Source organism: Convolutriloba macropyga, chromosome 14, assembly GCF_964194025.1.
Source record: "Convolutriloba macropyga chromosome 14, txConMacr16.3, whole genome shotgun sequence".
Lineage (NCBI taxonomy): Eukaryota > Metazoa > Xenacoelomorpha > Acoela > Convolutidae > Convolutriloba > Convolutriloba macropyga.
In genome coordinates this window covers 23962416-23987502 of record NC_134481.1, presented here as the reverse complement: position 1 = coordinate 23987502, position 25087 = coordinate 23962416, and the positions used below count along the sequence as shown (strand labels likewise).

General features: G+C 35.1%; 4 protein-coding genes across 5 annotated transcripts in view; 3 read left to right on the top strand and 1 right to left on the bottom strand.

The window, feature by feature from the left end:
- Nucleotides 1-25087, top strand: part of LOC142353713 (importin-8-like) — a 371797-nt gene that overhangs the window by 132208 nt on the left and 214502 nt on the right. The gene's annotated exons all lie outside the window — the stretch shown is intronic.
- LOC142353701 (18S rRNA (guanine-N(7))-methyltransferase-like) lies at nt 2056-16975 on the top strand. The gene is made up of 2 exons (XM_075406024.1): nt 2056-2366; nt 16443-16975. Exons 1-2 carry the CDS (start codon nt 2058-2060, stop codon nt 16959-16961), a joined length of 828 nt encoding a protein of 275 aa, XP_075262139.1. The 5' UTR covers nt 2056-2057; the 3' UTR covers nt 16962-16975.
- On the top strand, nt 16996-18812 carry LOC142353700 (uncharacterized). Its single transcript, XM_075406023.1, has one exon. The coding sequence runs from the start codon at nt 17123-17125 to the stop codon at nt 18254-18256; it is 1134 nt and encodes a 377-aa protein (XP_075262138.1). The 5' UTR covers nt 16996-17122; the 3' UTR covers nt 18257-18812.
- LOC142353712 (ileal sodium/bile acid cotransporter-like) overlaps nt 22603-25087 on the bottom strand; it is an 88656-nt gene continuing 86171 nt past the window's right edge. For both annotated transcript variants that reach the window (XM_075406043.1, XM_075406044.1), the window contains exon 8: nt 22603-22907. In XM_075406043.1, the coding sequence (XP_075262158.1) occupies nt 22700-22907 (208 nt within the window). In that variant the 3' untranslated portion in view covers nt 22603-22699. The remainder of the gene's footprint in view (nt 22908-25087) is intronic.

Below are 25087 nucleotides of genomic sequence, written 5' to 3'. Positions count from 1 at the left end.
GAAAGAACAAAGAAAAGGATATAACGCGGGTGTAGCCGTAAAACAACAGAATAATACTGAGAAACAACCATTTGTATTACACTATAGAGGCAACATCTCTAATGAATCTGTAAAGAAGCTGAACAAAATTCATCCTGTACAGACAATTTTCACCACTCGGAAACTTAGGAGCTGCTTACCTAGAATTAAGTCTAGTTTTTTTTTATAAAGACCTCAAATCCCAAATGGTTTTTGAACTTACTTGTAATGGATACAAATCCATCTATGTAGGGCAGACATGCCGACATATTACCACAAAGGTTGCAGAGCATGCCAAGTCGGACTCACCGATGGGAACAAATGCAATTGAGTGTAACGGTGATAAAACAGCTTTCCAGTGGAAGACATTAGACCAGTGCACCAACCAATCTAAGTTAATGACACTAGAGGCGCTTTATATTAAAACACTGAAACCAGCCACCAACACGCGCGACAAATACCTAACACGAGAACTGACACTGAAAGCTTAGTTTGGAGATGAAATTCCAACTTGAAAGAAAGACACGTTTTGAAACAAAAATTTACAAATAAACTTTACAATTAAACAAACCAAAGTAAGTTTAACGTAATTGTGGAAGGTTTTCTTAATAAAAAACATGTCGATATGCATCTGCTACATCAAATCGAAAATGTATTTTTACTCAGACGTAAAGTTTTGTAGATAAGACTCTAGATGTTATAATTCGTTTTAAATATCCTTGAATGAGTGATTTTAGTGATTTGCATTTTATTTTGTTGCTTTTCAGTTTAGCAAATACAACTTGAAAAAGACTAATAAATCCTATCCTTACATGTAAAAAGTTTATAAATCAAGGTTCCCGTAAAGGAAGCCATTAACAGTGCCCTGCGATCGCTTTTTGCTAGGTACGAGAAACCAGACATGCCTAGAACAAAAAGGAGAGCTCTATATAAAAACACTGAAACCAGCCATCAACACGCGCGAAACATACCTAACACGAGAATTGACACTGAATGTTTAGTTTGCAGATGAAATTCCAACTTGAAGGAAGGCCCGTTTTGAAAATTTCAATTACAATTAAACAAAACCAGAGTAAGTTTAACGTAATTTATGAAGGTTTTTAATAAAAAACATGTCGATATGCATCTTCTACATCAAACCGAAAATGTATATTTACTCAAACGTAAAGTTTTATAAATACGACTCTAGATGTAATAATTCATTTTAAATTTCCTTGAATGAGTGATTTTAGTGATTTGCATTTTTTTTCTGGCTTTTCATTTTAGCGTTTTGTATTTTTTATAACCTGACGATGAACTCGGAGTTCGAAAACGCTCATAAGAAAGTTTTAAATTGACATTTCTTTTTTAAATTTTTCACTCTCATTTTTCTTCAGAGCTTTGTCAAAATTTTGCCATGTGCTAGTGCTTCTAAAAACGCGGTGAACAGTCCCTTCTACAATATTCTTCTTATGTTGGATTGATGCACAGCTACGGAAATTCAAGACAACTCCCGTATCTGTTGGTTTCTTGTACCACTCGCAGTTAATTTCTTTACAGCTATTTACATTGATGTTCATGTCTAAAAAGTCTAATTACCATTTTCGTCAGGTTTTTCCATTTTGAATTCCAATTTCCTATGAAAAGTGTTTACTTTTCTGAGCAAGGTGTCCGGTTCACTATTTTTCGTGCAAATTATATCGTCTACATATCTCAAGAATAATTGTCTTTCACATACTGCTCCCATCTGCACCAACTACCGTTGCTGTAAAACCCCAAAGCAACAATAATGCTCCAGATGATTGAATGGAAAATTGCAATGAACCAAAAAACCTGGTATGCTTTATGATCGCTGCTAGCACAGCTAGATCCATGGGGTCTTTCCCTATATCCCCCAGCTTAGTGGTAAGATAACCAATAGCCTCCTCCCCAAACATGGTAATTATCACATAATGGGGGGGGGGGGGGCTATAATTTCATGGAGGGGGTTGGACTATAATGAGAAGAACCAGATCCATGTTTTCGCAAAAGTGCTTTTAATTTGCCTTCTTTTAGATAGAATGCCGCGTCCTGAGGACTCCGGACCGCCTGAATTGTTTTATAATATTGATGAAGCCAAAAAATATACTTCAAACAGTAGGATTATTGAAGTGCAGCAGCAGATGTCAGAACGTGCCTTTGAGCTACTAGCCTTACCCGAAGATTGTCCTGCCCTCATTCTTGATCTCGGATGTGGTTCAGGTTTAAGTGGAGAAGTACTGGAAGAAAATGGCCATTTTTGGGTTGGATGTGATATAAGTCAAGCTATGCTTGACGTTGCTTTAGAGCGTGAAATGGAGGGTGATGTCATACAAAGTGATCTCGGCCAGGTTAGTGAAGCAAGAGACATGTTGCGTTAAATATCATCCATAGTTCTAAATCAACGGAAAAGTAAAGCCCGTCTTGTTTGCACACTAGTATTATTTGCAAATTTGAAAGTAATGAAAATATATTAAATCTATAAAATGTAAATTCAAATTTTTTATAAACGTAACAAAAAATTTGGTTTAACAAATACATTTTAAGAACCATCTTATAAACATATGAATAGTTTTATCCTTAAATTACTAGTAGAAATAATTTCTAAAGTCTTGTACTTGTTTATCTATTGGAACAAGTTCATATAATCTGATCATTTCTCGAATTAATTTCTCCTTAAATTTGGTTTTCGTTTTTTTTCTTTCGGGATTTCTAATACATCATATAACTGTTCTCGTTATGAATCTAAATGAAAAAAACCTTTTTCGTTAAATGAAATTAGGTAGCTCCACATTTTCTTTCAACCCTTCCTATACACCTAATCTTGAAAAACATTAATTTAACATGTTAGCAACCTGTTTCTTATAAAATATTATAAAAATATTTATTATTTTTATATTTATTATTATTTCTTATATTTATATTATTAAAATATCTTTTAAAATATTTTTATTGTGCAGAATTTGGGAAATGTTGTTGTTTCACTTCGTGGTGGAATTTTGTTCTCATAATCTCCTTTTTTGCTTTGAATCAGGAAGAGTCTCGAACATTTGTTTTGTATACTCATTACTTGATTGTCTCAACTGTAGATTCGTGGCTTTGCTGATTATTTTGAATTTTTTATCAACAGAAACATCTGCCTTCTGTTTCCTTCAAAATATTAAAGTTTGGATGTTTTGTTAATAAGTTTCAATAACTCTTTAGATATCCACTTTTTTCCGTAGGACTTGTTGTTGTTTCTCCAGGTTTTGTAAGAACTAAACGGTTCAATACATTTTCAAACAAATCTGAAGAGAGTTGAAAGGTGGAATTTGCATCGTTTTGTTGATACATTTGTCTCTAATCTGTTGATGCTATTCTTTTATTTAGTTCAGCTCTTCAAAAGATTTTGATATCTCTGTAAAAGTGTTGCACTTTATTTTTTGCCGTTATCGAGCTCGAGAGACGATTAAAATAATTGTTGCAGTATCTCAGCTTTTTAATGGAATCATGATATTTGTAGGAAAACGGTATGCTTCTTGGGCTGGGCAGCTCTTAGCATACGGAATGAACTTTCACATCAAAGAACTTTTTGCTGAAACGTGATTCCACTAGCTTGAAGAAGCCATTCGCTTTGGTATATAGTTGAGCGTCTTTATCAGTAGTGGTACTTCCATTTGCGAAGTTTTCGCTCGGCAAAGTCTGAAGACATGGTTCTTTTACGACATCATTGCAAACATAATTGAGCAGGTTGGCAAAAGAGTGTCTGAGGTGTGTAAAGCCGCCTTAAAAATTCAATTGAAAGTTTAGAAAGAACTGGAAGAAACCGACAAATACCTGACAGAGAATTTTTCTGTACAAATCGTATTTCAGATTCAGAGATTTTTTTTAATGGTGAAGTTATTAATTCAGCTCATGCTTATCGTTATCTAGGAGCAGAAATTGATTCAAAACTTAGCTTTGAAAATCACGTAAACTTAATTTTTTAGTATTTTAGTTTTTTAAGTATTTTGTACTCTCTCGTCATTCTTTCAGCAGAATATTCCGTCAAACTCACAGCAAAAAACATGAGCCTCATGAATAGATAAATTAACTGAGGAATATAAGTGTGTTAGAAATATAAGTGCGTTAGTTTCGACATTAAATTGACCACTCTATTGCTCCTCTCATTAAACACCCTATCATGACAGCTGAATTGTTTATCTCGGAAAATTATCTTAATGAAACTTCAAACATATATAGAAGACCTGGAAGATCCGAAAATTTCAAAATATAAAATGTTTACTAGTCGCCTAAAGGCCGGAAAACTGGACAGCAGAGAACAAATCAAAGAACGAAAATGAAGCGGAGTAACAAATTATCAATCCTGAAATGCGTTCGAAAATGGAACAAATCGCCCTCTTCAGTCAATATTTTGAACATTAAAACTTGTTTTATAAATGTTTTAACCCGGTTTTTGCACGAGCAGCACAAGAAAATACCCATTAACAGGTAAATAGGAGCGTTCAATTACTATTTTTTATGAGAACGAACAGCAACAATTTTAAGAGTATTATATTAACAATACATATTGTGGCTAATGAATTTATTTGAAAGCATGCGGATATTGAACCTGAGAGTTATAATCAGAATAATTTACATGGTTACTTAAAAATAATAATAATACCAGTGAATAGGAATAATTGATTGCAATTAAATTGGCTGTCGAAAACCAAAGCAATCGGTTAATTGGGCGTTCAAAGCTATCGCTTAATGGGCACAGTTCCAATGAATTGGAGATTTAAAGGCAGCGACTAAATTTATTTGTGAGTACATAACGGTAAACTATAGTCAAGTCTCGTGTACTCGTGCTCGTGGTCATATGCGTTAGAAGGAAATTCAAACCCAAACGCTATATGTATTAGGCGTCCTTAATTCATTTCACGATGATTGATCGGGCGTTTTAAATTTTGGGAGTCATCTTTATTTTTCAACGTTTCAGGATATAATTTTGAAATGTAAACTCGGAAATAATTGCAATTAAATTACCAATCATTTAATTGTTTTGAAACGTCCCCGCAATCATTGGGTTGCATAGTTGAAATTAATTGGAAAAGCAATCAATTATTCCAATTCGCTACTAATCTAGTCCTTGTTTAATAGTATTACCACACTTCGTATCTGAATAATTCTCGGAAAACACTAAATAACACCAAACAGCTGTCTATGAGTAAATACTGCTCAAAAGAACTCGTGTAAAATCGTCTTAACCCCATATCAAGGTGGGTTCAGTCTATCAGTCTAATCTCTTGTGTGGTAATAATCTGCTTTGTCCTCAAGCATGTGGTTGTTGATATGGTTGCAAGTAATAGATCTGAAGACGCCAATAGATGCTGGGTAATTGATGAAGGCCTTGAGGAGCTCAAAAGTGCAACGAAATAAGTGAGGTCTCAAGCAGAAGCCTACCGAACCTAGAGAAAAAGCATTCAAAAACTAAATCGGAAGACTGCTCTGTTACTAGTGGTGGTGTACCACAGGGTCAACCGTGGGGTCCGCTGCTGTTTATATTTTCTATCAACAACCAGACCCAATCACAGTGCAAAATTCTTATAGCTATGCAGACTCTTTCAATTTGAAGCCATTGAAATCAGTGTTACTAGTTTGAATAACGAAAAATTTCATCAGACGAGGGGGCGAAAGAAGTGAACTGGCAGTTCCTAAATGATTACCTAAGAAAGGAGCTCAGATTTCGGTAAAATAGCTCAATTTAACTATATCATATCACGTAAAATGATGCAGGAAACAAAGGAATTGACAAAAAGTGATCTCACGAAGCTCGATTGGCACTCTTTTCAAACGGAGAACCGAGAAATAGATACATGAAGCTGTAAAACGCCGTTTTTGTGGCAGTTGTAATCCAAACAGAAAATAACACTCAAATCAAACTAGGGTGCAAACCCCAAGATTCTATTTAAATCTTAAAGCCTCTTTTATTACTACTACCACCTAAGGTTGTAGAAGCAGAACACAACGGTCAAAATGTGGAGATACACTGACTTTATGGCAGGTGTTCAATGCTCTGTGTTTGAAACCTTACGTACTTAATAGTCATCAACTAATTTATTGCTCTTAAACGAGAGTCGGAGTTTTAAGCGCAAATTGTTGCTCACTTGACCCCTTTTATGGCTTGTTAACAAAGCTACAAACCTGTAATCATTAACGGTCATTTTAACTTTTCAAAACCAAACAGGGACTCGGGTTTGAAAGTGATTAAACTTCATATTATTGTGTCTGATTACGAGACTGGATGTTGGGCTCTGATTGTAAGATTTTACCTTCTCCAATAGGCAACAAATAGTAATGGTCTATAATAAGATCTAATAGTATTTTAAGCCATCAGCCACGTTTTAAGCCGCCATTAGTTGGCTGTTTTTGTGTTTATGGCCTTTAATACATATTGAAGCGTAATGAAAGCAGAATATTTGAATAATGCTGGGCTTACCGCACTCCCAATGAGTGCTAGTCAATTAGAAACCCTAAAAATTGACTAGCTATCATAGGTTGGGAGCTCTCAATATTTTTGAGGTCAGTTAGGATCATACAATTAGAGCATACCTTTAACGATTAGTGAGTTTTTCAAGTGTTGTCAGGGTTCAAACTTGATTCTACACTTTTTTATAGCTGCGGAGCTGAGCGAAGCTATATTGCGGTGCTCTTGGTTTTTACAATTCAAAGAACTTGAATTGTATTGGGGCGCTCTCTTTTTTTACGACTCGAAGAGGTGTATTGGAGAAGTCCTTTTTTTTAATCAATTTCATTGGAGAGATTTTTAAAGCGGGAAATGAAACGCGTGAAAAAATTTGAAGTGATTTTAGTGCTGAACAAAAGTGAAGAGCGGAGTGAAAAGAGAGTGGTTTTTGTTCATACCGCTGTTTTTGAGAGAGCGAAAAATTGATGTGTGAAAAAATTTTCTCTAAGCCAGCGAAATTTTTTTGTTCACGTGCGGCATTTTAAAGCAGTTTTTTTTTCATTATTTTGGTTAAGAGGTTTGGTTATGATTTTGTTTTAATTTTAGGCTGGTTTTAGTAGTGGTTTGAAGGTTTCTGGAAATTCATATGAATTTTATGATAATTTGGAGGTTTTTAATGTATTTTGCCGATTTTCGGGATAATTTTTGCGGTTTTTTGACGATTATTTTGTTTCACTGGCTCAAATGGGTATTGAAGAAACCCCTTCTACTTGAGAAAATTTATGATAACAATTGGTTGCAGCTTTGTGGGTAAGAATCATTTTGTTGAGAATTATGACAAAAAAATGGCGAAAATTGGAACTATTTTTCTGAATTTTTTGCACTTTTTCGTTTTTTTTCCTGTTTTTAGCTAAGTTTCTTTGCCTATTATGACTTGCCTATTGTTTTGCGAGCATCTGGATACCCTATTGGCTGAAGGGAATTTTTCTTTGGATTTATATGTTATTTGAAATATTAAAAAATTTAGTAACTTTTTCCAGTTTTTCAGTGAAAGTTGCTTTTAAGAGCTTTTTTTTTCATAATTTAGCCTAAAGTATTTTTTCAAAACTCACATAAGTGGTTTTTTTAAGTGCTAGTTGTTTTGATGAAGTTATTTTGGCAGAGATCGTTTTTTCGGGATCTCAATTTATAACAAAATTTGATCAGATTATTTATCATATTTTAACAGATTTGATTTTATTGTTTTTACTTTTTTGTTACATGACTTTGTTTCAAGATAATCATAAATTATTGAAGGCACGTTTCGTTTGATGAGTAGTTGGATGGCGTTTAAATGGATTTTCACTTCGAGTCGTTTCCGGAATTCTTCCGGCTATGTTTTTTTTTAAGATCTGTTCACACATTTTCATGACTTTTGGAGTCAAATTGGAGTGGTGATTTTGGTCACGCCGAAACAGGAAATGGAGCGGAAAAGCGAGTAGTTTTACGGCGTGAATTTTTTCACTCTAATTTTAAAGTAGAGTGAGAAAACGGTGTTTGAACAAAAATATTCGGTTTCTGGGTAGTGGTTTTTTGTTCACATGCGACAATTTCACTCTGATTTTTACTGTTTTTTCGATTTTTTGGATCGGATTTTTGCTTAGTAGTTTTCCCAATCCATTCACAGCTCATTCTGGACCTAGTTTTTTGTTACAATCAAAATTACATATCTCCTTAGTGGTTTTTTTTAATCTCCCTAGCAGCATTTTGTCATTGATTTTCTGTTTTTTTTTCATCCGATTTTTTTAGAAATGGTTTTCCCAATTCACTCATTGTCCGGTCTAGGTCTAGTTGTTTGTTAAGTCAATGAAAATTCTTTGAATTGTACGTCAAGACTTGTCCGGCTATGTTTTTTTGTTTCGTCGTCTGACGCTCTTTTTTCGTTTTACATTTGTTCACAGCAAAGCTGAGAAAGTCAAATTTTCTGAATGACTTCCTCCTCTCACTAACGGCATTTGCGCGCGTGACGTCATTTCTCACTCGCTTTAGCAAAAGTTTTTAGGTTATTTGCGTGATTAGATTTTGGTCATACGTGACTTACCTCACTCAATAAAATGACTTTTGCACTTTAAAACTTAAGTTTAATTTGAATTTGTTTAAGGTCAAAGGAACTCATATGTGCAGTAAAGGTCCCTAATAAGAGGCTTCTGTGGAATGAATTTTAACAAGTGTTTTATCGCTGAATGTTTTTAACCTAGTTTTTTGAGCGGCGTCGATTTTTCGATTTAGATCTGTATCTGTTTCTATCTCTACTATATGGCAGGCAGGTCTATTCTTTCGCAGCTATTCTGGCAATCTGCCGGCTATGTTACTATATTTTTACTGTTTAATAGCCGCCTCAGCTTTTCAGCCGGCTATTTAGCTCTCCTATTTACGATCCAAGAACTGGATTGTATTGGGGTTCTGTATTTATTACAATTCAAAGAATTTGAATTGTATTGGTGCGCTGTGTTTTTTTTAAGATGTGTTCACACATTTTTCAATGAATTTGATCTTTCAAAACGGGATAAACAGGTAAATCCCAGCGGTAATTAAGTTTCATTAGAAGACCAAAGTGGGCTTAAGTAGTCCTTCAAGTGCTTATAGTGGTGCAGCTGCTGGGATGGCCTTAATTTAAGGTTAAAAGGTCATATTTAGGAGTTTTGGGCTCAATATTGTGCAATTTTTCATGTTTTTTGTGATTTTTTTTAGTTTTTTTTCTTTGATTCTTGGGCTGAACTTTAAAAGTTGATTAAGACCTTTTGCGGGCAAAATTGCTTGTTATGACCATTTTATGAGCTATTTGTTTTGGTACTACAAACACAAACACGCAAAATGATACTAATTTTTGCAATTTTTTTCAGGTTTTTTTGAAAATTTTTGTTTTTTGTGAGTTTTTTCAGCCCTAATTGTCACGAAACCTCCTCTAGGGTTTGATATGGGGTTTAATGCTAGATTACTGAATAGTTTCTGGTGGTAATGGAATGGTTTTCAACTTTTTGCCATCATAAATTTTAGCATTTTTTGACAAAACGTTCATTTTTTTCATATTTTTTGACATTCATTATCATAATTCTAGTTGTTTGAGTCCCAGGGGCCAGAAAACCTCATTAGGGGTTGGATAATAAGTTACTGAAGTACTTTTAGTTGCCATGGAATAGGTTTCAACTTTTGAATATCACAAATTTCAGCAATTTTTTTTTGACATTCGCCTTTTTTCGGGTTTTTGAAAATTTTCGTCTTTTTTTAGTTTTTCCAGCTTCAGGGACCAGGCCATCTCCTTTGAGGTTTGTTAATAGGGCACTGCATAGTTTCTAGTAACAATGGAATGGTTTTTAACTTTTTAATGTCTCGATTTTGAGCTTTTTTTTATAAAATCTGGAATTTTTTTAAGGTTTCCTAAAGTTTTTGTCAGTTTTTGATATTCGTCCATTCTCAACTGCAGGAAAACCTATTCCACGTTCTGATAAAAAGTTTTAGTTTCAATGGTCTGGGGCAGTCGAATGGCTTTCATTATTTTAGTAGAAAGAGTTTCTATTTTTTGAGGTTTGAAAATTTTTTTAAAAATTACTGCCGATCGATCTATGAGCCAATGAGTTTTTTAAAGCTTGGAATTGGGTTACTGAATAGCTTCTAGAGACGCAGAAATCAGTCTGAAGATATTTAAATCACAATTTTCAGCAATATTCCCTTTTAGTTTGCAATTGATTTCTTTTACTTAAATTATTTGGTCATTTTCGAGTTAATCGATCTTCAAGGGCCAATGAATATTTTTCAGGTCTTGCAGATATAATACTGAACTGATTTCAGGAAAAAAATGGTTTTGAACATATTTTTGAAATAGGTATTTTTAAAGGGAAAAATTTTGCCTTAGGTTTAAAAGCTTCAAGAGTTTTGGCAATGAGTATATTTTAGTTAGTTTTGATTCTTTTAGTTTCTCAATATTTTTAGATGATTTTGTTTATCTTCTGGCTTGTATTGTTCAATTCATATGCTGGTCAGGTGGAGTACATCTGATCTTTTCATTCAAATCTTTGAGTTGTATTTCAGGACTTGTACTGCTATGTTTTTTTTGGTAAGATGTTTTCACACTATTTTCATTACCTTGATCTTTCAAAACGGGATAAACACGTAAAGCCCAGCGGGCATTAAGTTTCATTAGAAGCCCAAAGTGGGCTTAAGTAGTCCTTCGAGTGCTTATAGTGATGCAGCTGTTGGGATGGCCCTAATTTAAGATTAAAAGCTCATTTTTAGGAGTTTTGGGCTCAATATGGTGCAATTTTTCATGTTTTTTGTGATTTTTTAGTTTTTTTCTGTGATTAGACTTGGGCTGAACGTTAAAAGTTGATGAAGACCTTTTGCGGGCAAAATTGCTTGTTATGACCATTTTATGAGCTATTTGTTTTGTTACTACAAACACGCAAAATGATACTAATTTTTGCAATTTTTTTCAGGTTTTTTTGAAAATTTTTGTTTTGTGAGTTTTTCCAGCCCTAATTGTCACGAAACCTCCTCTAGGGTTTGATATGGGGTTTGATGCTAGATTACTTAATAGTTTCTGGTGGTAATGGAATGGTTTTCAACATTTTGCCATCATGAATTTCAGCATTTTTTGATAAAACTTTCAATTTTTTTCATATTTTTTGACATTCATTATCATAATTCTAGTTGTTTGAGTCCCAGGGGCCAGAAATCCTCATTAGGTGTTGGATAATAAGTTACTGAAAAACTTTTAGTTGCCATGGAATAGGTTTCAACTTTTGAATATCACAAATTTCAGCAATTTTTTTGACAATACTAACTTTTGGAATTTTTTCGTTTTTATTTTTTTTTTCATTTTGTTTTTGCGGTCTCAGTGTTCAGGGAACCTCATTTGGGGTTTGATAATAGGTTAGTGCATATTTTTTAGCGGCAATTTAATGATTTTTTAGATTTTAATATTACGAATTGTAGCAATTTTTTGTGTGACAGTTGCTATTTTTTTCAAGCGTTTTAAAAGTTTTGGTCGGTTTTTTTAGTATTCCTATCCCCACGGGCCAAGGAACCTTCTCCAGTGATAGATAGCCTGTTGTTGCATAGTTGTTTAGGGCAAAGGAGTGGTTTTCAAGATTTTGATATCACGAATTGTTGCTATTTTTTTTATAGAACTTGAATTTTTTTCAAAGGGTTCTGAAATTTTTTGTCATTTTCATTTATTTTCTCGACCCTTCGGGGCCAGGTAGCCTCCTCTAGAGTTTGATAATACTAAATGCTTTTTGTTGGCAATGGAATGGTTTTTGGTTTTTCAATACCACGAATTTTGCCGGTGTTTTCATGAAACTCGAATTTTTCCCTTTATTTTGAAAACTTTCAACCCAGGAGCTAGAGCAACTATTCTAGAGTTTTATACTAGTTACTGCATCTTTTCTAGTGCCAATGGATAGTATTCAACATTATTATATCACAAGTTTTTGATAAAATTGGCAATTTTTTTCCGGTTTTCTTTAAAATGTTTCTTTTGTTCAGTTTTTGTTGCCTCAACGGCCAGGGATCCTCCTCTTGGTTTGACAGTTTGATACCGCATAGGTGTTAGGGGCAACGGTACGGTTTTCAACCTTTTAATTTCAAGAATTTATGCAATTTTTAAGCTTTGATAAGTTTTGAGATTTTTCAAGTTTTATCATGTTCCTAGTTTTTCGATCTTCATTACGCAATTATCATAAATTTTAGCAACGTTGCATTAAAATTTTCAATTGTTTTAGAATTTGAGATTTTTTGTCATTCTCCTCGTTTTTGATCTTTACGGGCCTATGAAATTTGTTTAGGTCTTGCAGATGGGTTACTGGTCAGATTTGGAGTCACAAAAATGGTTTATTTTTGCAAATTGAAAAACTTTTAAAAGGCGCAGTTTTCAACTTTATATAAGATTCGTCATATTTCTCGATATTGTTCAATTCATATGCTGGTCAGGTGGAGTACATCTGAGTTTTTCATTCAAATCTTTGAGTTGTATTTCAGGACTTGTACTGCTATGTTTTTTTTTGGTAAGATGTTTTCATTTACTTTCATTACTTTGATCTTTCAAAACGGGATAAACACGTAAAGCCCAGCGGGCATTAAGTTTCATTGGAAGCCCAAAGTGGGCTTAAGTAGTCCTTCGAGTGCTTATAGTGATGCAGCTGTTGGGATGGCCCTAATTTAAGATTAAAAGCTCATTTTTAGGAGTTTTGGGCTCAATATGGTGCAATTTTTCATGTTTTTTGTGATTTTTTAGTTTTTTTCTGTGATTAGACTTGGGCTGAACTTTAAAAGTTGATGAAGACCTTTTGCGGGCGAAATTGCTTGTTATGACCATTTTATGAGCTATTTGTTTTGTTACTACAAACACGCAAAATGATACTAATTTTTGCAATTTTTTTCAGGTTTTTTTGAAAATTTTTGGTTTTTGTGAGTTTTTTCAGCCCTAATTGTCACGAAACCTCCTCTAGGGTTTGATATGGGGTTTGATGCTAGATTACTTAATAGTTTCTGGTGGTAATGGAATGGTTTTCAACATTTTGCCATCATGAATTTCAGCATTTTTTGATAAAACTTTCAATTTTTTTCATATTTTTTGACATTCATTATCATAATTCTAGTTGTTTGAGTCCCAGGGGCCAGAAAATTTTGCCATCCTGAATTTTAGCATTTTTTGACAAAACGTTCATTTTTTTCTTATTTTTTGACATTCATTATCATAATTCTCGTTGTTTGAGTCCCAGGGGCCAGAAAACCTCATTAGGTGTTGGATAATAAGTTACTGAAAAACTTTTAGTTGCCATGGAATGAGTTTCAACTTTTGAATATCACAAATTTCAGCAATTTTTTTTTGACAACATTCGCCTTTTTCAGGTTTTTGAAAATTTTCGTCTTTTTTCAGTTTTTCCAGCTTCAGGGACCAGGCCATATCCTTTGAGGTTTGTTAATAGGCCGCTGGATAGCTTCTAGTAACAATGGAATGGTTTTTAACATTTTAATGTCTCGATTTTTAGCTTTTTTTTTATAAAATCTGGAGTTTTTTTAAGTTTTCCTAAAGTTTTTGTCAGTTTTTGATATTTGTCCATTCTCAACTGCAAGAAAACCTATTACACGTTCTGATAAAAAGTTACTGCAAGTCTTTTAGTTTCAATGGTTTGGGCAGTTGAATGGCTTTCAACATTTTAATAGAAAGTTTCTATTTTTTGAGGTTTGAAATTTTTTCTAAAAATTACTGCCGATCGATCTATGAGCCAATGAGTTTTTTAAAGCTTGGAATTGGGGTACTGAATAGTTTCTAGAGACGCAGAAATCAGTCTGAAGATATTTATATCACAATTTTCAGTAATATTTCCTTTTAGTTTGCAATTGATTTCTTTTTCTTAAATTATTTGGTCATTTTCGAGTTAATCGATCTTCAAGGGCCAATGAATATTTTTCAGGTCTTGCAGATATAATACTGAACTGATTTCAGGAAAAAATGGCTTTGAACATATTTTTGAAATAAGTATTTTTAAAGGGAAAAATTTTGCCTTAGGTTTAAAATCTTCAAGAGATGAGTATATTTTTAGTTAGTATTGATTCTTTTAGTTTCTCAATTTTTTTAAAATGATTTTGTTTATCTTCTGGCTTGTATTGTTCAATTCATCTGCTGGTCAGGTGGAGTACATCTGAGTTTTTCATTCAAATCTTTGAGTTGTATTTCATGACTTGTACTGCTATGTTTTTTTTGGTAAGATGTTTTCGCACTATTTTCATTACCTTGATCTTTCAAAACGGGATAAACACGTAAAGCCCAGCGGGCATTAAGTTTCATTAGAAGCCCAAAGTGGGCTTAAGTAGTCCTTCGAGTGCTTATAGAGGTAGGTTTTTGTAGTCTTTTAACTGCTTAGAGTGCTGAAGCCGCCTAGGAAGGCCTAAATTCAAGGTTAAAAGGGTCATTTTTTAAGTTTTTGAGCCCAAATTGGTGAAATAATTTTTTCATTTTTCGGTTTGATCAGTTTTAAATTGACGTTTGTCAAAATTGATAGAGATCTCCTGCAAGACACAATTACTTTTTCTGACCATTTTTTAAGATATATGTTTTGGTGCTGCAATGATAAACACTCAATCGATCTTCTGCTGCAATGATAAACACTGAAAAGGATACTAACTTTTGGAATTTTTTTGTTTTTAATTTTTTTTTCATTTGGTTTTTGCGGTCTCAGTGTTCAGGGAACCTCATTTGGGGTTTGATAATAGGTTAGTGCATATTTTTTAGCGGCAATTTAATGATTTTTAAGATTTTAATATTACGAATTGTAGCAATTTTTTGTGTGACCAAAACCGACCAAAACTTTTAAAACGCTTGAAAAAATAGCAACTGTATTTTTTCAAGCGTTTTAAAAGTTTTGGTCGGTTTTTTTAGTATTCCTATCCCCACGGGCCAAGGAACCTTCTCCAGTGATAGATAGCCTGTTGTTGCATAGTTGTTTAGGGCAAAGGAGTGGTTTTCAAGATTTTGATATCACGAATTGTTGCTATTTTTTTTATAGAACTTGAATTTTTTTCAAAGGGTTCTGAAATTTTTTGTCATTTTCATTTATTTTCTCGACCCTTCGGGGCCAGGTAGCCTCCTCTAGAGTTTGATAATACTAAATGCTTTTTGTTGGCAATGGAATGGTTTTTGGTTTTTCAATATCACAAATTTTACCGGTGTTTTCATGAAACTCGATTTTTTTTCCCTTTATTTTAAAAACTTTCAACCCAGGAGCTAGAGCAACTATTCTAGAGTTTTATACTGGTTACTGCATCTTTTCTAGTGCCAATGGATAGTATTCAACATTATTATATCACAATTTTGTGATAAAATTGGCAATTTTTTTCCGGTTTTCTTTAAAATGTTTCTTTTGTTCAGTTTTTGTTGCCTCAACGGCCAGGGATCCTCCTCTTGGTTTGACAGTTTGATACCGCATAGGTGGTAGGGGCAACGGTACGGTTTTCAACCTTTTAATTTCAAGAATTTATGCATTTTTTAAGCTTTGATAAGTTTTGAGATTTTTCAAGTTTTATCATGTTCCTAGTTTTTCGATCTTCATTACGCAATTATCATAAATTTTAGCAACGTTGCATTAAAATTTTCAATTGTTTTAGAATTTGAGATTTTTTTGTCATTCTCCTCGTTTTTGATCTTTACGGGCCTATGAAATTTGTTTAGGTCTTGCAGATGGGTTACTGGTCAGATTTGGAGTCACAAAAATGGTTTATTTTTGCAAATTGAAAAACTTGAAAAGGCGCAGTTTTCTACTTTATATAAGATTCGTCATATTTCTCGATTTCTTATCTTTATTGGCCAATAAACTTCTTTCAGGGCTTGTGCGTGGGTTAATGGGTATATTTAAACTTTTGCAGTAGTTGTCCTTTTTTAGCAGAATGAGAGAAGAGTGAAACTTGCCTAGAGATGTCAGAAGGATTTCACGCAAAATGTTGAACAAGCTGTGAACAAAGGTAAAGAGCAAAAATTTTAATTCGACTAAAAAAAACAACGTTTTTTCGTCGAATTAAAATTTTTGCTCTTTACCTTTGTTCACAGCTTGTTCAACATTTTGCTCGAAATCCTTGTGACATCTCTAGGCTAGTTTCACTCTTCTCTCATTCTGCTAAAAGTGATTTTGAACATCAGTTGCTCAGCAAAGCAATTCAAAATGAACAGACTCAGCATCAAAAAACGAAATCAGAAACAGAAATGGGATAAACCCATAAAGCCCAATTTTAGATATCCGTTACTCGGAACTTATTGGTATTGATACTAGCCTCTAGCAGGAGTATGTTCAGCTTCAAAATGACATCAAAATAATTCGCATTTTAAAATTGCTTGTGTACAAAGCCATTTTTTTCATTAGTTTTTCTCTTCTTTCAATCCCAATCTTGGTTATGGGAATCAACGGCGGCTATTTTCCGACAATCTGCCGGGTATGTTTACCCTTTATGTAGATGTTAATTGATTTAGGGCGTTGGAATGTTCCGACCCGGCATGTTCGATGGTGCTATTAGTGTGTCTGCGCTACAATGGCTCTGTAATTCAAACTCTTCAGCCGAGAATCCCTTCAGACGTCTCTTTATTTTCTTTACAACTCTCTACTCATGCATGAAACGGAATTCGAAAGTCGTTTTACAATTTTACCCCGACTCACCTCAACAAGCAGAATTGATTGTGAAACAAGCAACCAGGGCTGGCTTCAATGGAGGGTTGATGGTAGATTTCCCGAACAGTTCTAAAGCAAAGAAGGTGTATCTTGTACTGTCGTGTGGTGACGCAACTTTCCAAATGCCCAAGGCTTTAGGGGAGGATGATGGAAGTCAATGTGTCTACACAGCTAACGAAAGGGTGAGGCAAGGACGAGTTAACAAAAAGACACTAACGAGGAAGCAGTGGGTTTTGAAAAAGAAGGATCGAATGAGAAGACAGGGCAAGCAAGTCGCCAATGATTCGAAGTACACAGGCAGAAAACGATCGAAAAAGTTCTAAGTCATTCTTGTTGTCATCTTTTTTCAAAAAAAAAGTGATTTAGCGGAGCAAAATTGAAAATGGTCGTAGTGTTCTGTGTTGAAGTTGAGCTTGCGATTCATAGCGTGAATTGATAGCCTGAATGTTGCTTCAGATATACATGTTTGTCGTTTTCAATCGCAATGAAAGTTCTAGAGTTATTTTCGGGAATCGGAGGAATGCATTACGCATTGAAAAGTTTTCAAAAAGATTGCGATTCAAACATCCATCAGCACACGTTTGATGTTATAGCAGTTGACAACAATCAGAATGCAAACTCAGTTTATCATTTGAATTTTGGCGCAGCTCCTATTTGCAAAAATGTGGAATCATTACCGGAAACGTGGTTTAGTGAATCCAAATTTGATATTCTAACTATGAGTCCGCCCTGCCAACCTTTCACTAGACTTGGACAAGGAAAAGCCGAAGACGATTTCAGATGCGAAGCGCTGTTGTTCATAATTGAACGCTTTCAATCTGCTTCTAAACCGATTCCTTTTGTACTTATGGAGAACGTTCAGGGTTTTGAAAAATCATCCCCTCGGAGACTTCTGGTCGAGGTTCTAATTTTGAAAGGATTTGATGTGCAAGAATTCATTTTAACTCCTTTTCAGTTTGGAATCCCTAACTCAAGGCCACGTTATTATTTGCTCGCAAAACGGTTAAAAGTTAAAGGCAATGGGAGAATATCGGACTTGGTTCTGAAGCCTGTTGAGAAATTTAACGAGGAAAGAGAATCGGAGTCGAATGAAATTGCTCCTCAAAATCAATTAGAAGACCAATATCACCAATGCCACCCATTTTGTGATCAATATCATTCTAAAATCAAACCGTTGAGTTGCTTTTTAGATGAAACGTTAAATAAGAATTTACAAGTAGCAATTCAAAGCACGGCTCATTCATCAGTTGTTGGTAATGGCAGCAATAATTTAAGCCATTCTCATACGAATTATATAATACTAAAGGGTAAAGAATTTGTAGAAAAGTTTCACATTTGTGACAAAGATAGTTTAGAATCGTCTTGTTTTACAAAAGGATACCCGAGATGTATAGGCAAGTCGGGATCAATATTGCGTGTCAAAACAGTCAACGGTGATTCGTACCGTTATTTTACAGAATATGAGATCAGTTCTTTGTTGGGATTTCCGAGAGAATTCAAGTTTCCTGGGAATATTAGTTTGAAGCAAAGATATGCACTTTTGGGAAACAGTCTTTGCGTACCTGTTGTTTGTCATTTACTTGGGATACTTTTGTCACCTGTGGATAATGCAAGTTAAAATCAACGTGACTATAAATAACATATGGAAGTTTACGTCTGTTAGCTGGCCGTTATTTCGTTGGAACGCAAAACTTTGTTTGATTCGAAAATGACAGCCCGGAGCAAATTAAAGTGGGGAAAGGGGCGTTGGATTGTATATTTGTGAGGAGCATACATCTTATACGTATCAACTGGCTTCAGTAAGACCTTCTTCATCTACTTCTCTACGGTTGAACTTATTGTCAGCTAATTTGAAGCAGAGTGGAGAGAATAGCAACATTCTTTGCATTATATTGTCATATTGTGAACGTTGAATACGATGTCATCTTGTGAATTATTAGCAACCAGTCAACCTCAAACTTATTACACCTAGATCTTTTCTGTTACAGACGCCCCCTCCTCCGCCCCCTCCTGTTACAGGAGGACGCATTTACTTACTAAGCTGGGGGTGTGAGAAACAAAAAAGATACTAAAATTCTATTGTATGTAATCAAAGTAGATTTAAGAATAAATTTACTTTAAGTTAATGTTATTGCCTATTCTGTTAACTGAAATTGACCTAATTGAATCGGAAATACAGTTTTGCATACATTTTTTCTCACAACGTCATGAAGATTACAATGAAGTAGGATAGATGGTATTCAATGACTGACTTTAGTTTGCTTTTGTGATGCGATAATTTTAGGTTCGCAGAGTACTGTAAAAACATAGCTGGATGAATCCAGAATGGGCCGCTGGAGGGTTTATACGAAGTAATAGCTAATGTATTTTCAATTGTTTTTAAAAAAATGGAGTAATTTTGTGATAATTGCGCAGCTAAGAAAGTCGAGAATGCACACTACACTTAAGGGAACGGTAAAGATTTTTAAAGCTATTTTCACCTGGAACCGATGTTTAACTGTTCTCACACGAAGTTGCATCGTTAATTACAGCTGTAAGCTGAGCGTAGCTATACTGCGGTACTCAAAGTTTTGAACGACTCTAAGAGTAGTATTGTTATTCTAAAGGTTTTCTTTAGCTGAAGCAAGTTTGTTCATGACTTGAACTTCGGACTTTGGTTTTTGAACATTGACTTCTATTTTAGAACGTGCGTGCAGTTTTCGAACATTGGACTTTCACTGAAGATTAGTTTATAATCTATAGAGTTTAGGAACTGATGGTTGTATTCAAAGTGAAAAGGTCATGTTGAGAATTTTTGATCCTATATAAGTCCCGCCTTCCTATCTAAACTACAAATCAGCCAGCTACCTATCAAACCTCTCTGATTGCCTCCCCCACACCACATGACTACCCCCCGCACCCACCAACCGAGAGAATTTTAATTGCTCGCGAACGAAGTTTGAAGCAAATATTGTAAACGTGTCTTTTTGTGCAAAATTTTCGCTGGACAATTTTTGCGCTTTTGTTCTAAAAGATTCTGTTACTTTTTCAAGCTTGAGTTTTTCATTTTCGATTTATCTCAGCTGACCGTTTTCTGAAATAAAGTTTTGGTATTCTATTGGCTGTGTTTTGTTGCGTCTGATGCTCTTTGGTTTTAGATTTGTTTTAGAACATCTATAGACATTTCAGTTGACTTTTAAAGTGACTTCCACTCTTGATTTCTTGCTTTTTGCGTGAACTAAATTATTTGCTCGTATTCAGAAATTCGGTCTGTTGCTAAATAAAAATTGATTTTTAATTGCTCTTGAACGAAGTTCATAGCAATTATTGTGAACGTGTTGGTCTTTATGTGAATTTTTCTCTTGACCGTTTTTCTTCGAGAACATTCTTTGACTTCAAGTGACTTTTAAACGCTTTCGTTCTTCATTTTTGAGTGATCTCTATTGCTCTCACTGCGAAGTAAAGCTTGTTGCTGAGATGAAATCGGTTGGGGCAGATAGTCGAGTGGGCAGTGAAGCTGATTATGGTGTGGGAGGTCAGTGGTTCGAATCCCGGCGGGGTCAAATGTTTTTCCACCAGCCTGCCGTTCGAGAGCAATTCTTCCAACATTAGTCGGTTTATGCTCAGATAAACGGTTAAAATGGCCTGATAGCCCAGTGGCTAAAGCAGCTGATGCTTACGCAGAGGATTGAGATTTGAACCCCTCCCTTGTCAAAACTTTTTGCGCCCAAAAATATTTTTATTTATACACCCATTTTCGAATTAAAGTTTTTAGACAAATTGCCGGCTATGTTTTTCTTTTTCTGCGATCTTCGTCTAACCGACCGATTTTTGCGACTTGTGATTTTTGTGTTCAGTTACTTGATAAACTGGCACCGCTCGAAGGCATTCAGTCGCTGAGCAGTCGGAAAATTGTTTCGTAACTTGTTAGATTTTTTATGTCTTCGATACCAATACGGTGAGGTGAGCACCATTTTTCGCTCTAAAGCATTTTTTGAATACTTGCTTTATCGAAACAAAAATTGGGCCAAGGTACTCTGCTTTTTCAGATATTTTTGAATGAAAATTTAACAAGTAAATGCTTCGGCCGGAATTTACTATTGTTACTATCCATTTGCTTCAATTCCACTACTATACAATTTTCTTAAAACGCCTGTTTAGGGCTTTGTACCAAGTAGCTGTAATGTGAATAGCTGCCCAAAAAGGATGCCTATTAATTTTTCCTTGTTTCCAAAATATCCTTGTGGAAGATCCCCCTGATCGTTTGGCGTAGTAAAAAAGCCGAGTGTAGGCGATTTGGCGAGGAATTGACGAAAAGGCAGAAATACTTGGACATCGTTTACAGCTGTTATTTTCTTTACCAACAACACTATGACATAGCCACAAAAATTAATCCTACGAGAGTTAATAATTAGCAAACTTTGGTGACGTAAATAATTGTCATGTGGCTAGTAATGGCTTCACTCCGTTTCGTGGCTCTAAATAATGTTCTCGTTTCCTACTCATGACGATGTACAGATTTCAAGTTTCTGTTTCCTGAGATTGTTGCAAGGTATCCAAAAAGGAGTTTCAAAGCCTATTATCTGGTGAAGAACGCAACAAAATTGAGTCTCCACGTCAAGCGAATTGAAATGCTGAAGAAAGTTTATTTATTTCCGATTTCAAATAAGAACATCGGTTTCAAATAAGAAAATTGATTTCAATAATCAAAGTGAAAGAGTGCTGTTATTGTACAACAATCTCAGCTGCTGAGAAAAATCAGATAACCCCTGTTCATGTGAAAGTAAAATAGAAAATAATTTGTAATCGATAAATATTTTTAAGGCGCACATCTCAGTTTTAATCAGCTAAAACAATTCAATTCACAAAAAACGGAAAATCTCGAAATCTTGGGAAGGTTGATGCCTGTGAAGTTCCTAAGACCAGGCAACACAAATTTTACCCAGAAAGCTATTTGATATATTGAACTGCATTCAAGAATACATAATTTTGAAAAAACGATGTCACCTTTGTTCGAATTTCAACAGTGCCAACAAGAGACTCCAAAAATGCAGCGCTTTGACAAAAAGAGGTATTTAGGACAATCCACACTGCTTTCTTTAAGGAACATAAGACATTAACTCGTTGCATAGCTTATTCTGCTGTTGCTAAAGGATTCGACTTTTTCAATGTTATGCTGACGCTGTTTTAATGAAATTCACAAAATTTCTCAAAATCTGACATCGATGGCGTTTGAAACTATTATAATTGTTGTAGGTTGCTTTGTGTTGTATGTTATAATACTGTTCGCCGGTCAACTGCAAATTTGGCAAAAAATCTCGGTAGAGTTTGAGTGATATTCTCATGCATCACATTTCCTAAATTATATTCGGCTCAAACATTTTATTGTTTATTTTTGCTGAATTAATTTATTCTTTTAGGAATGCATAAAAATAGTGTCTAGCTGATTTAGTGCGTTGTTGTGGTAGGTACCAGGCGCCGACTCGGGCAAACATAAGGATATGAGTCTCGCCTTGTGGCAGAAATTTAACGTTACTTCAAATTGTCAAACTGGCGATCTAAAGCTTGAGTGCGTCTTGTGTATGTGGCGAAAGACTGTTTCAAGTTTACACCAGATCAGTGAAAGCTTGATTTTCTGCTGGACGTTGATTAGTGATTCTATAAACCAAAAAATTTGATGCTAATACAGAATTAAAATGGGCCGCCGTGCCTTGCTCCAGATTCTTTTATGCCCATGCTCGACATGCGTGTTGGCAGACACGCTTGATCATCATGAGTAACTTTGTCAGTTAAGCTATTATTAAAACTTAGATAATTCTATTTGCCAAAAGATAGGTAAATCTGCCGCGCATTTAAATTGGTTTATTTGTACATTTTCTTAAGTTTGCGTTATATACCCTCACTTTTATAGAGGCTAGTTTTTTTAATTGTCTGGTTCATTTCATCACTGAATTCTACCAGTTGCTTTGAAGTTCAATTTACAACTTCGGTAAAAACATTTTTTATCTAAATACAAATTGCGCATGTAAATAAATAAAACTTCTCAAACTCCAAAGTATTACGATTACTTTAAAAATTACGTTTATTTTGATTCCTCGTCTTCTGCAGATGCTTGCTCCTTGTCGGTGGATTCGGTCGGCTTTCCTTCGCCTTCTATTTCATATTCGTCATCTGGAATGGGATCCAAATTGGAGGTGGCTGCAGTTGCTGCTGGATTCTTCATTGGTGGCTGACCGGTCATTACAACTGAACTAAGTCGACGTCTGATGGTCCCTCCCACGCCCTCGAATCTGTAATTGAAAAAGAGTACTGAAAATGTTGAAATAATGCCTGAAAAGAATATGGGCCAGTGTTTGTAAACCTAGACGTAAAACAGTACTCTGAGGGTGTAGAAATATCATTTATAGGCGGGCACTAGAGGGCAAAAGGATAAAGTTGAATGTAAATTGGCCTTTTTTCATCCGAATGAGAAGCAAAATTTCCCTAAATGAGATGCATAATTTCCCTTTAAAAAACCCAGCAGCATCTTGTTGATCACGTTATCTTGGTTTTGATTTAGGCTTTCATCTTACACTTCTCAACCTCAACACCTCGATCACCGAAGATCTGAGCCACATGAAATGAACATAACATGGGAAGGATAAACCCAAGGAATGAACTCCGCGCCAAAAGTCGGCTGTCTAAGGCAATGGTCTTAGAAACTGCTCGCCATCCGTTAATTTTAGACGGGGTTAACCCAATCGTTAAGCTCCTCATCAAGAACACTCATGTAGTGAATAGTCACTCTGGTGTTGAACAAACACAATCCTTTCTAATGGAATACTATTGGATTCTGAAATGCCGAGCTGTTGCTAGACGAACAATACGTCAGTGCATTCCTTGCCGAAGAATGGCTCAAGAAATTAATCCACCTCAGATGTCAGATCTGCCCAGTGAACGTTTAGCGCTCCAAAATCACTTTGCGTTTGCAACATCAGGTCTGGACTTCATAGGTCCTTTTCCTATAAAACAGTGTGGTAACTTTGCTACCCGTTATATCCTTCTATTTTCATGCTTAGTTGTAAGACCGTTCATTTGGAAAATTCGGAAAGTCTTTCTACAGATTCTACAATGAGTTGCATCCGCAGATTCATTAGTCGCCGCGGAAAACCAAAAATATTTTATTCTGACAACCGAAAATCTTTTGTCGGCTCTTGTTCCGAATTGAGAAAAGGAATAGAAGCTCTCAGATCCTCGCGAGAATTTGCATCTAAGCTCCACATCTTAGACATAGAAATCAATTGGAAATTTAACCCCCCTCCGGCTCCGCATTTTGGCGGCAGCTGGGATAGGTTAGTTCAAGTTTTCAAACTCTCCCTCTAAAAATTCATTGGCTCAAGATCGCTAACAGACGAAACGCTGTCGACATTCACTTGTGAAATTGAGTCCAACATGAATTCGCGACCATTGACGAATGTTTCTAGCGATATAAACGATCCACTACCTTTAACGCCAAATCATTTCCTTTTGGGTGGACCCTCAATCACTCTCCCTTCGGGAGCCTTCTCTCAAAGCAAAGTAGCAGTTACTAAATCTTGGAAAACATCACAAATTCTAGCCCAACATTTTTGGAACTGATTTCTTAGAGAGTATCTCCCTAACCAGAAGAAACGCTCTAAATGGCATAAAGTAAATCAGAACTTAAAAGTTCACGACTTAGTCTGGATTTTGGAAGATTTCACACCTCGTGGTCTCTGGCCTCTAGCAAAGGTAATAGAAGTTGTGATACCTCTGACTGTGGAGGTACGTATATGAGCCACAAATCCGCTTTATAATTTTAGAACTCGATTCGAGGTACGAATACAAGCTCTTACTAATTTGTGGAATTACCACTTTTAGTTTTGCTTAGCAATAGAGTTACGATCGTAGTCGAAATCTGCTGACGTGGAAATCCTCCTCGAATCCAATAGGATTCTGCTGATTGCAAAACTAAGTAGATTGAGAACAACTGAATTGAGATGAAGAAAGCTACGGGAATGAAATATAATTGAAAGTGGGTGATGTGAACAAAACTGAAAAGTTGACTTATTAGTCGGCGGCAAACTTAACATTTGTGAACTATGACTTGAAGTCAGACAAGGGCAAACTTAAAATGATACTATACTTAAACAACAGAATATGAACTTAATATGGCACAACCGTACCACATATCCTCGGCTCTAATTAAATTTTAAACTGCAACAGTGTAAAATTTATTTTATTAATAACATATGTACTGGTTAGTATAATTAGTAAATTAATGAGAGCAGCATCAACCAACAGAAAATTACAGTGGAATTGTGGGACTTATGCTAGCAAAATTACTTTACGTTTAATCGTAAATACAAAGCACAAATTATTGCACAATTATGGTGCGAATCCCTAACAGATTGAATGGTTACGATTTACTGCTAAGAAACCAAATTTAATTTAGCAATTGTAAACTAAACAC

Excerpts from the sequence above, each read along its gene's own strand:
- LOC142353701 (XM_075406024.1), top strand. The coding sequence starts at position 2,058 with ATGCCGCGTCCTGAGGACTCCGGACCGCCTGAATTGTTTTATAATATT. Across the intron at positions 2,367-16,442 it reads TACAAAGTGATCTCGGCCAG|GGCGTTGGAATGTTCCGACC; the intron begins GTTAGTGAAGCA and ends TAATTGATTTAG.
- LOC142353700 (XM_075406023.1), top strand. The coding sequence starts at position 17,123 with ATGAAAGTTCTAGAGTTATTTTCGGGAATCGGAGGAATGCATTACGCA.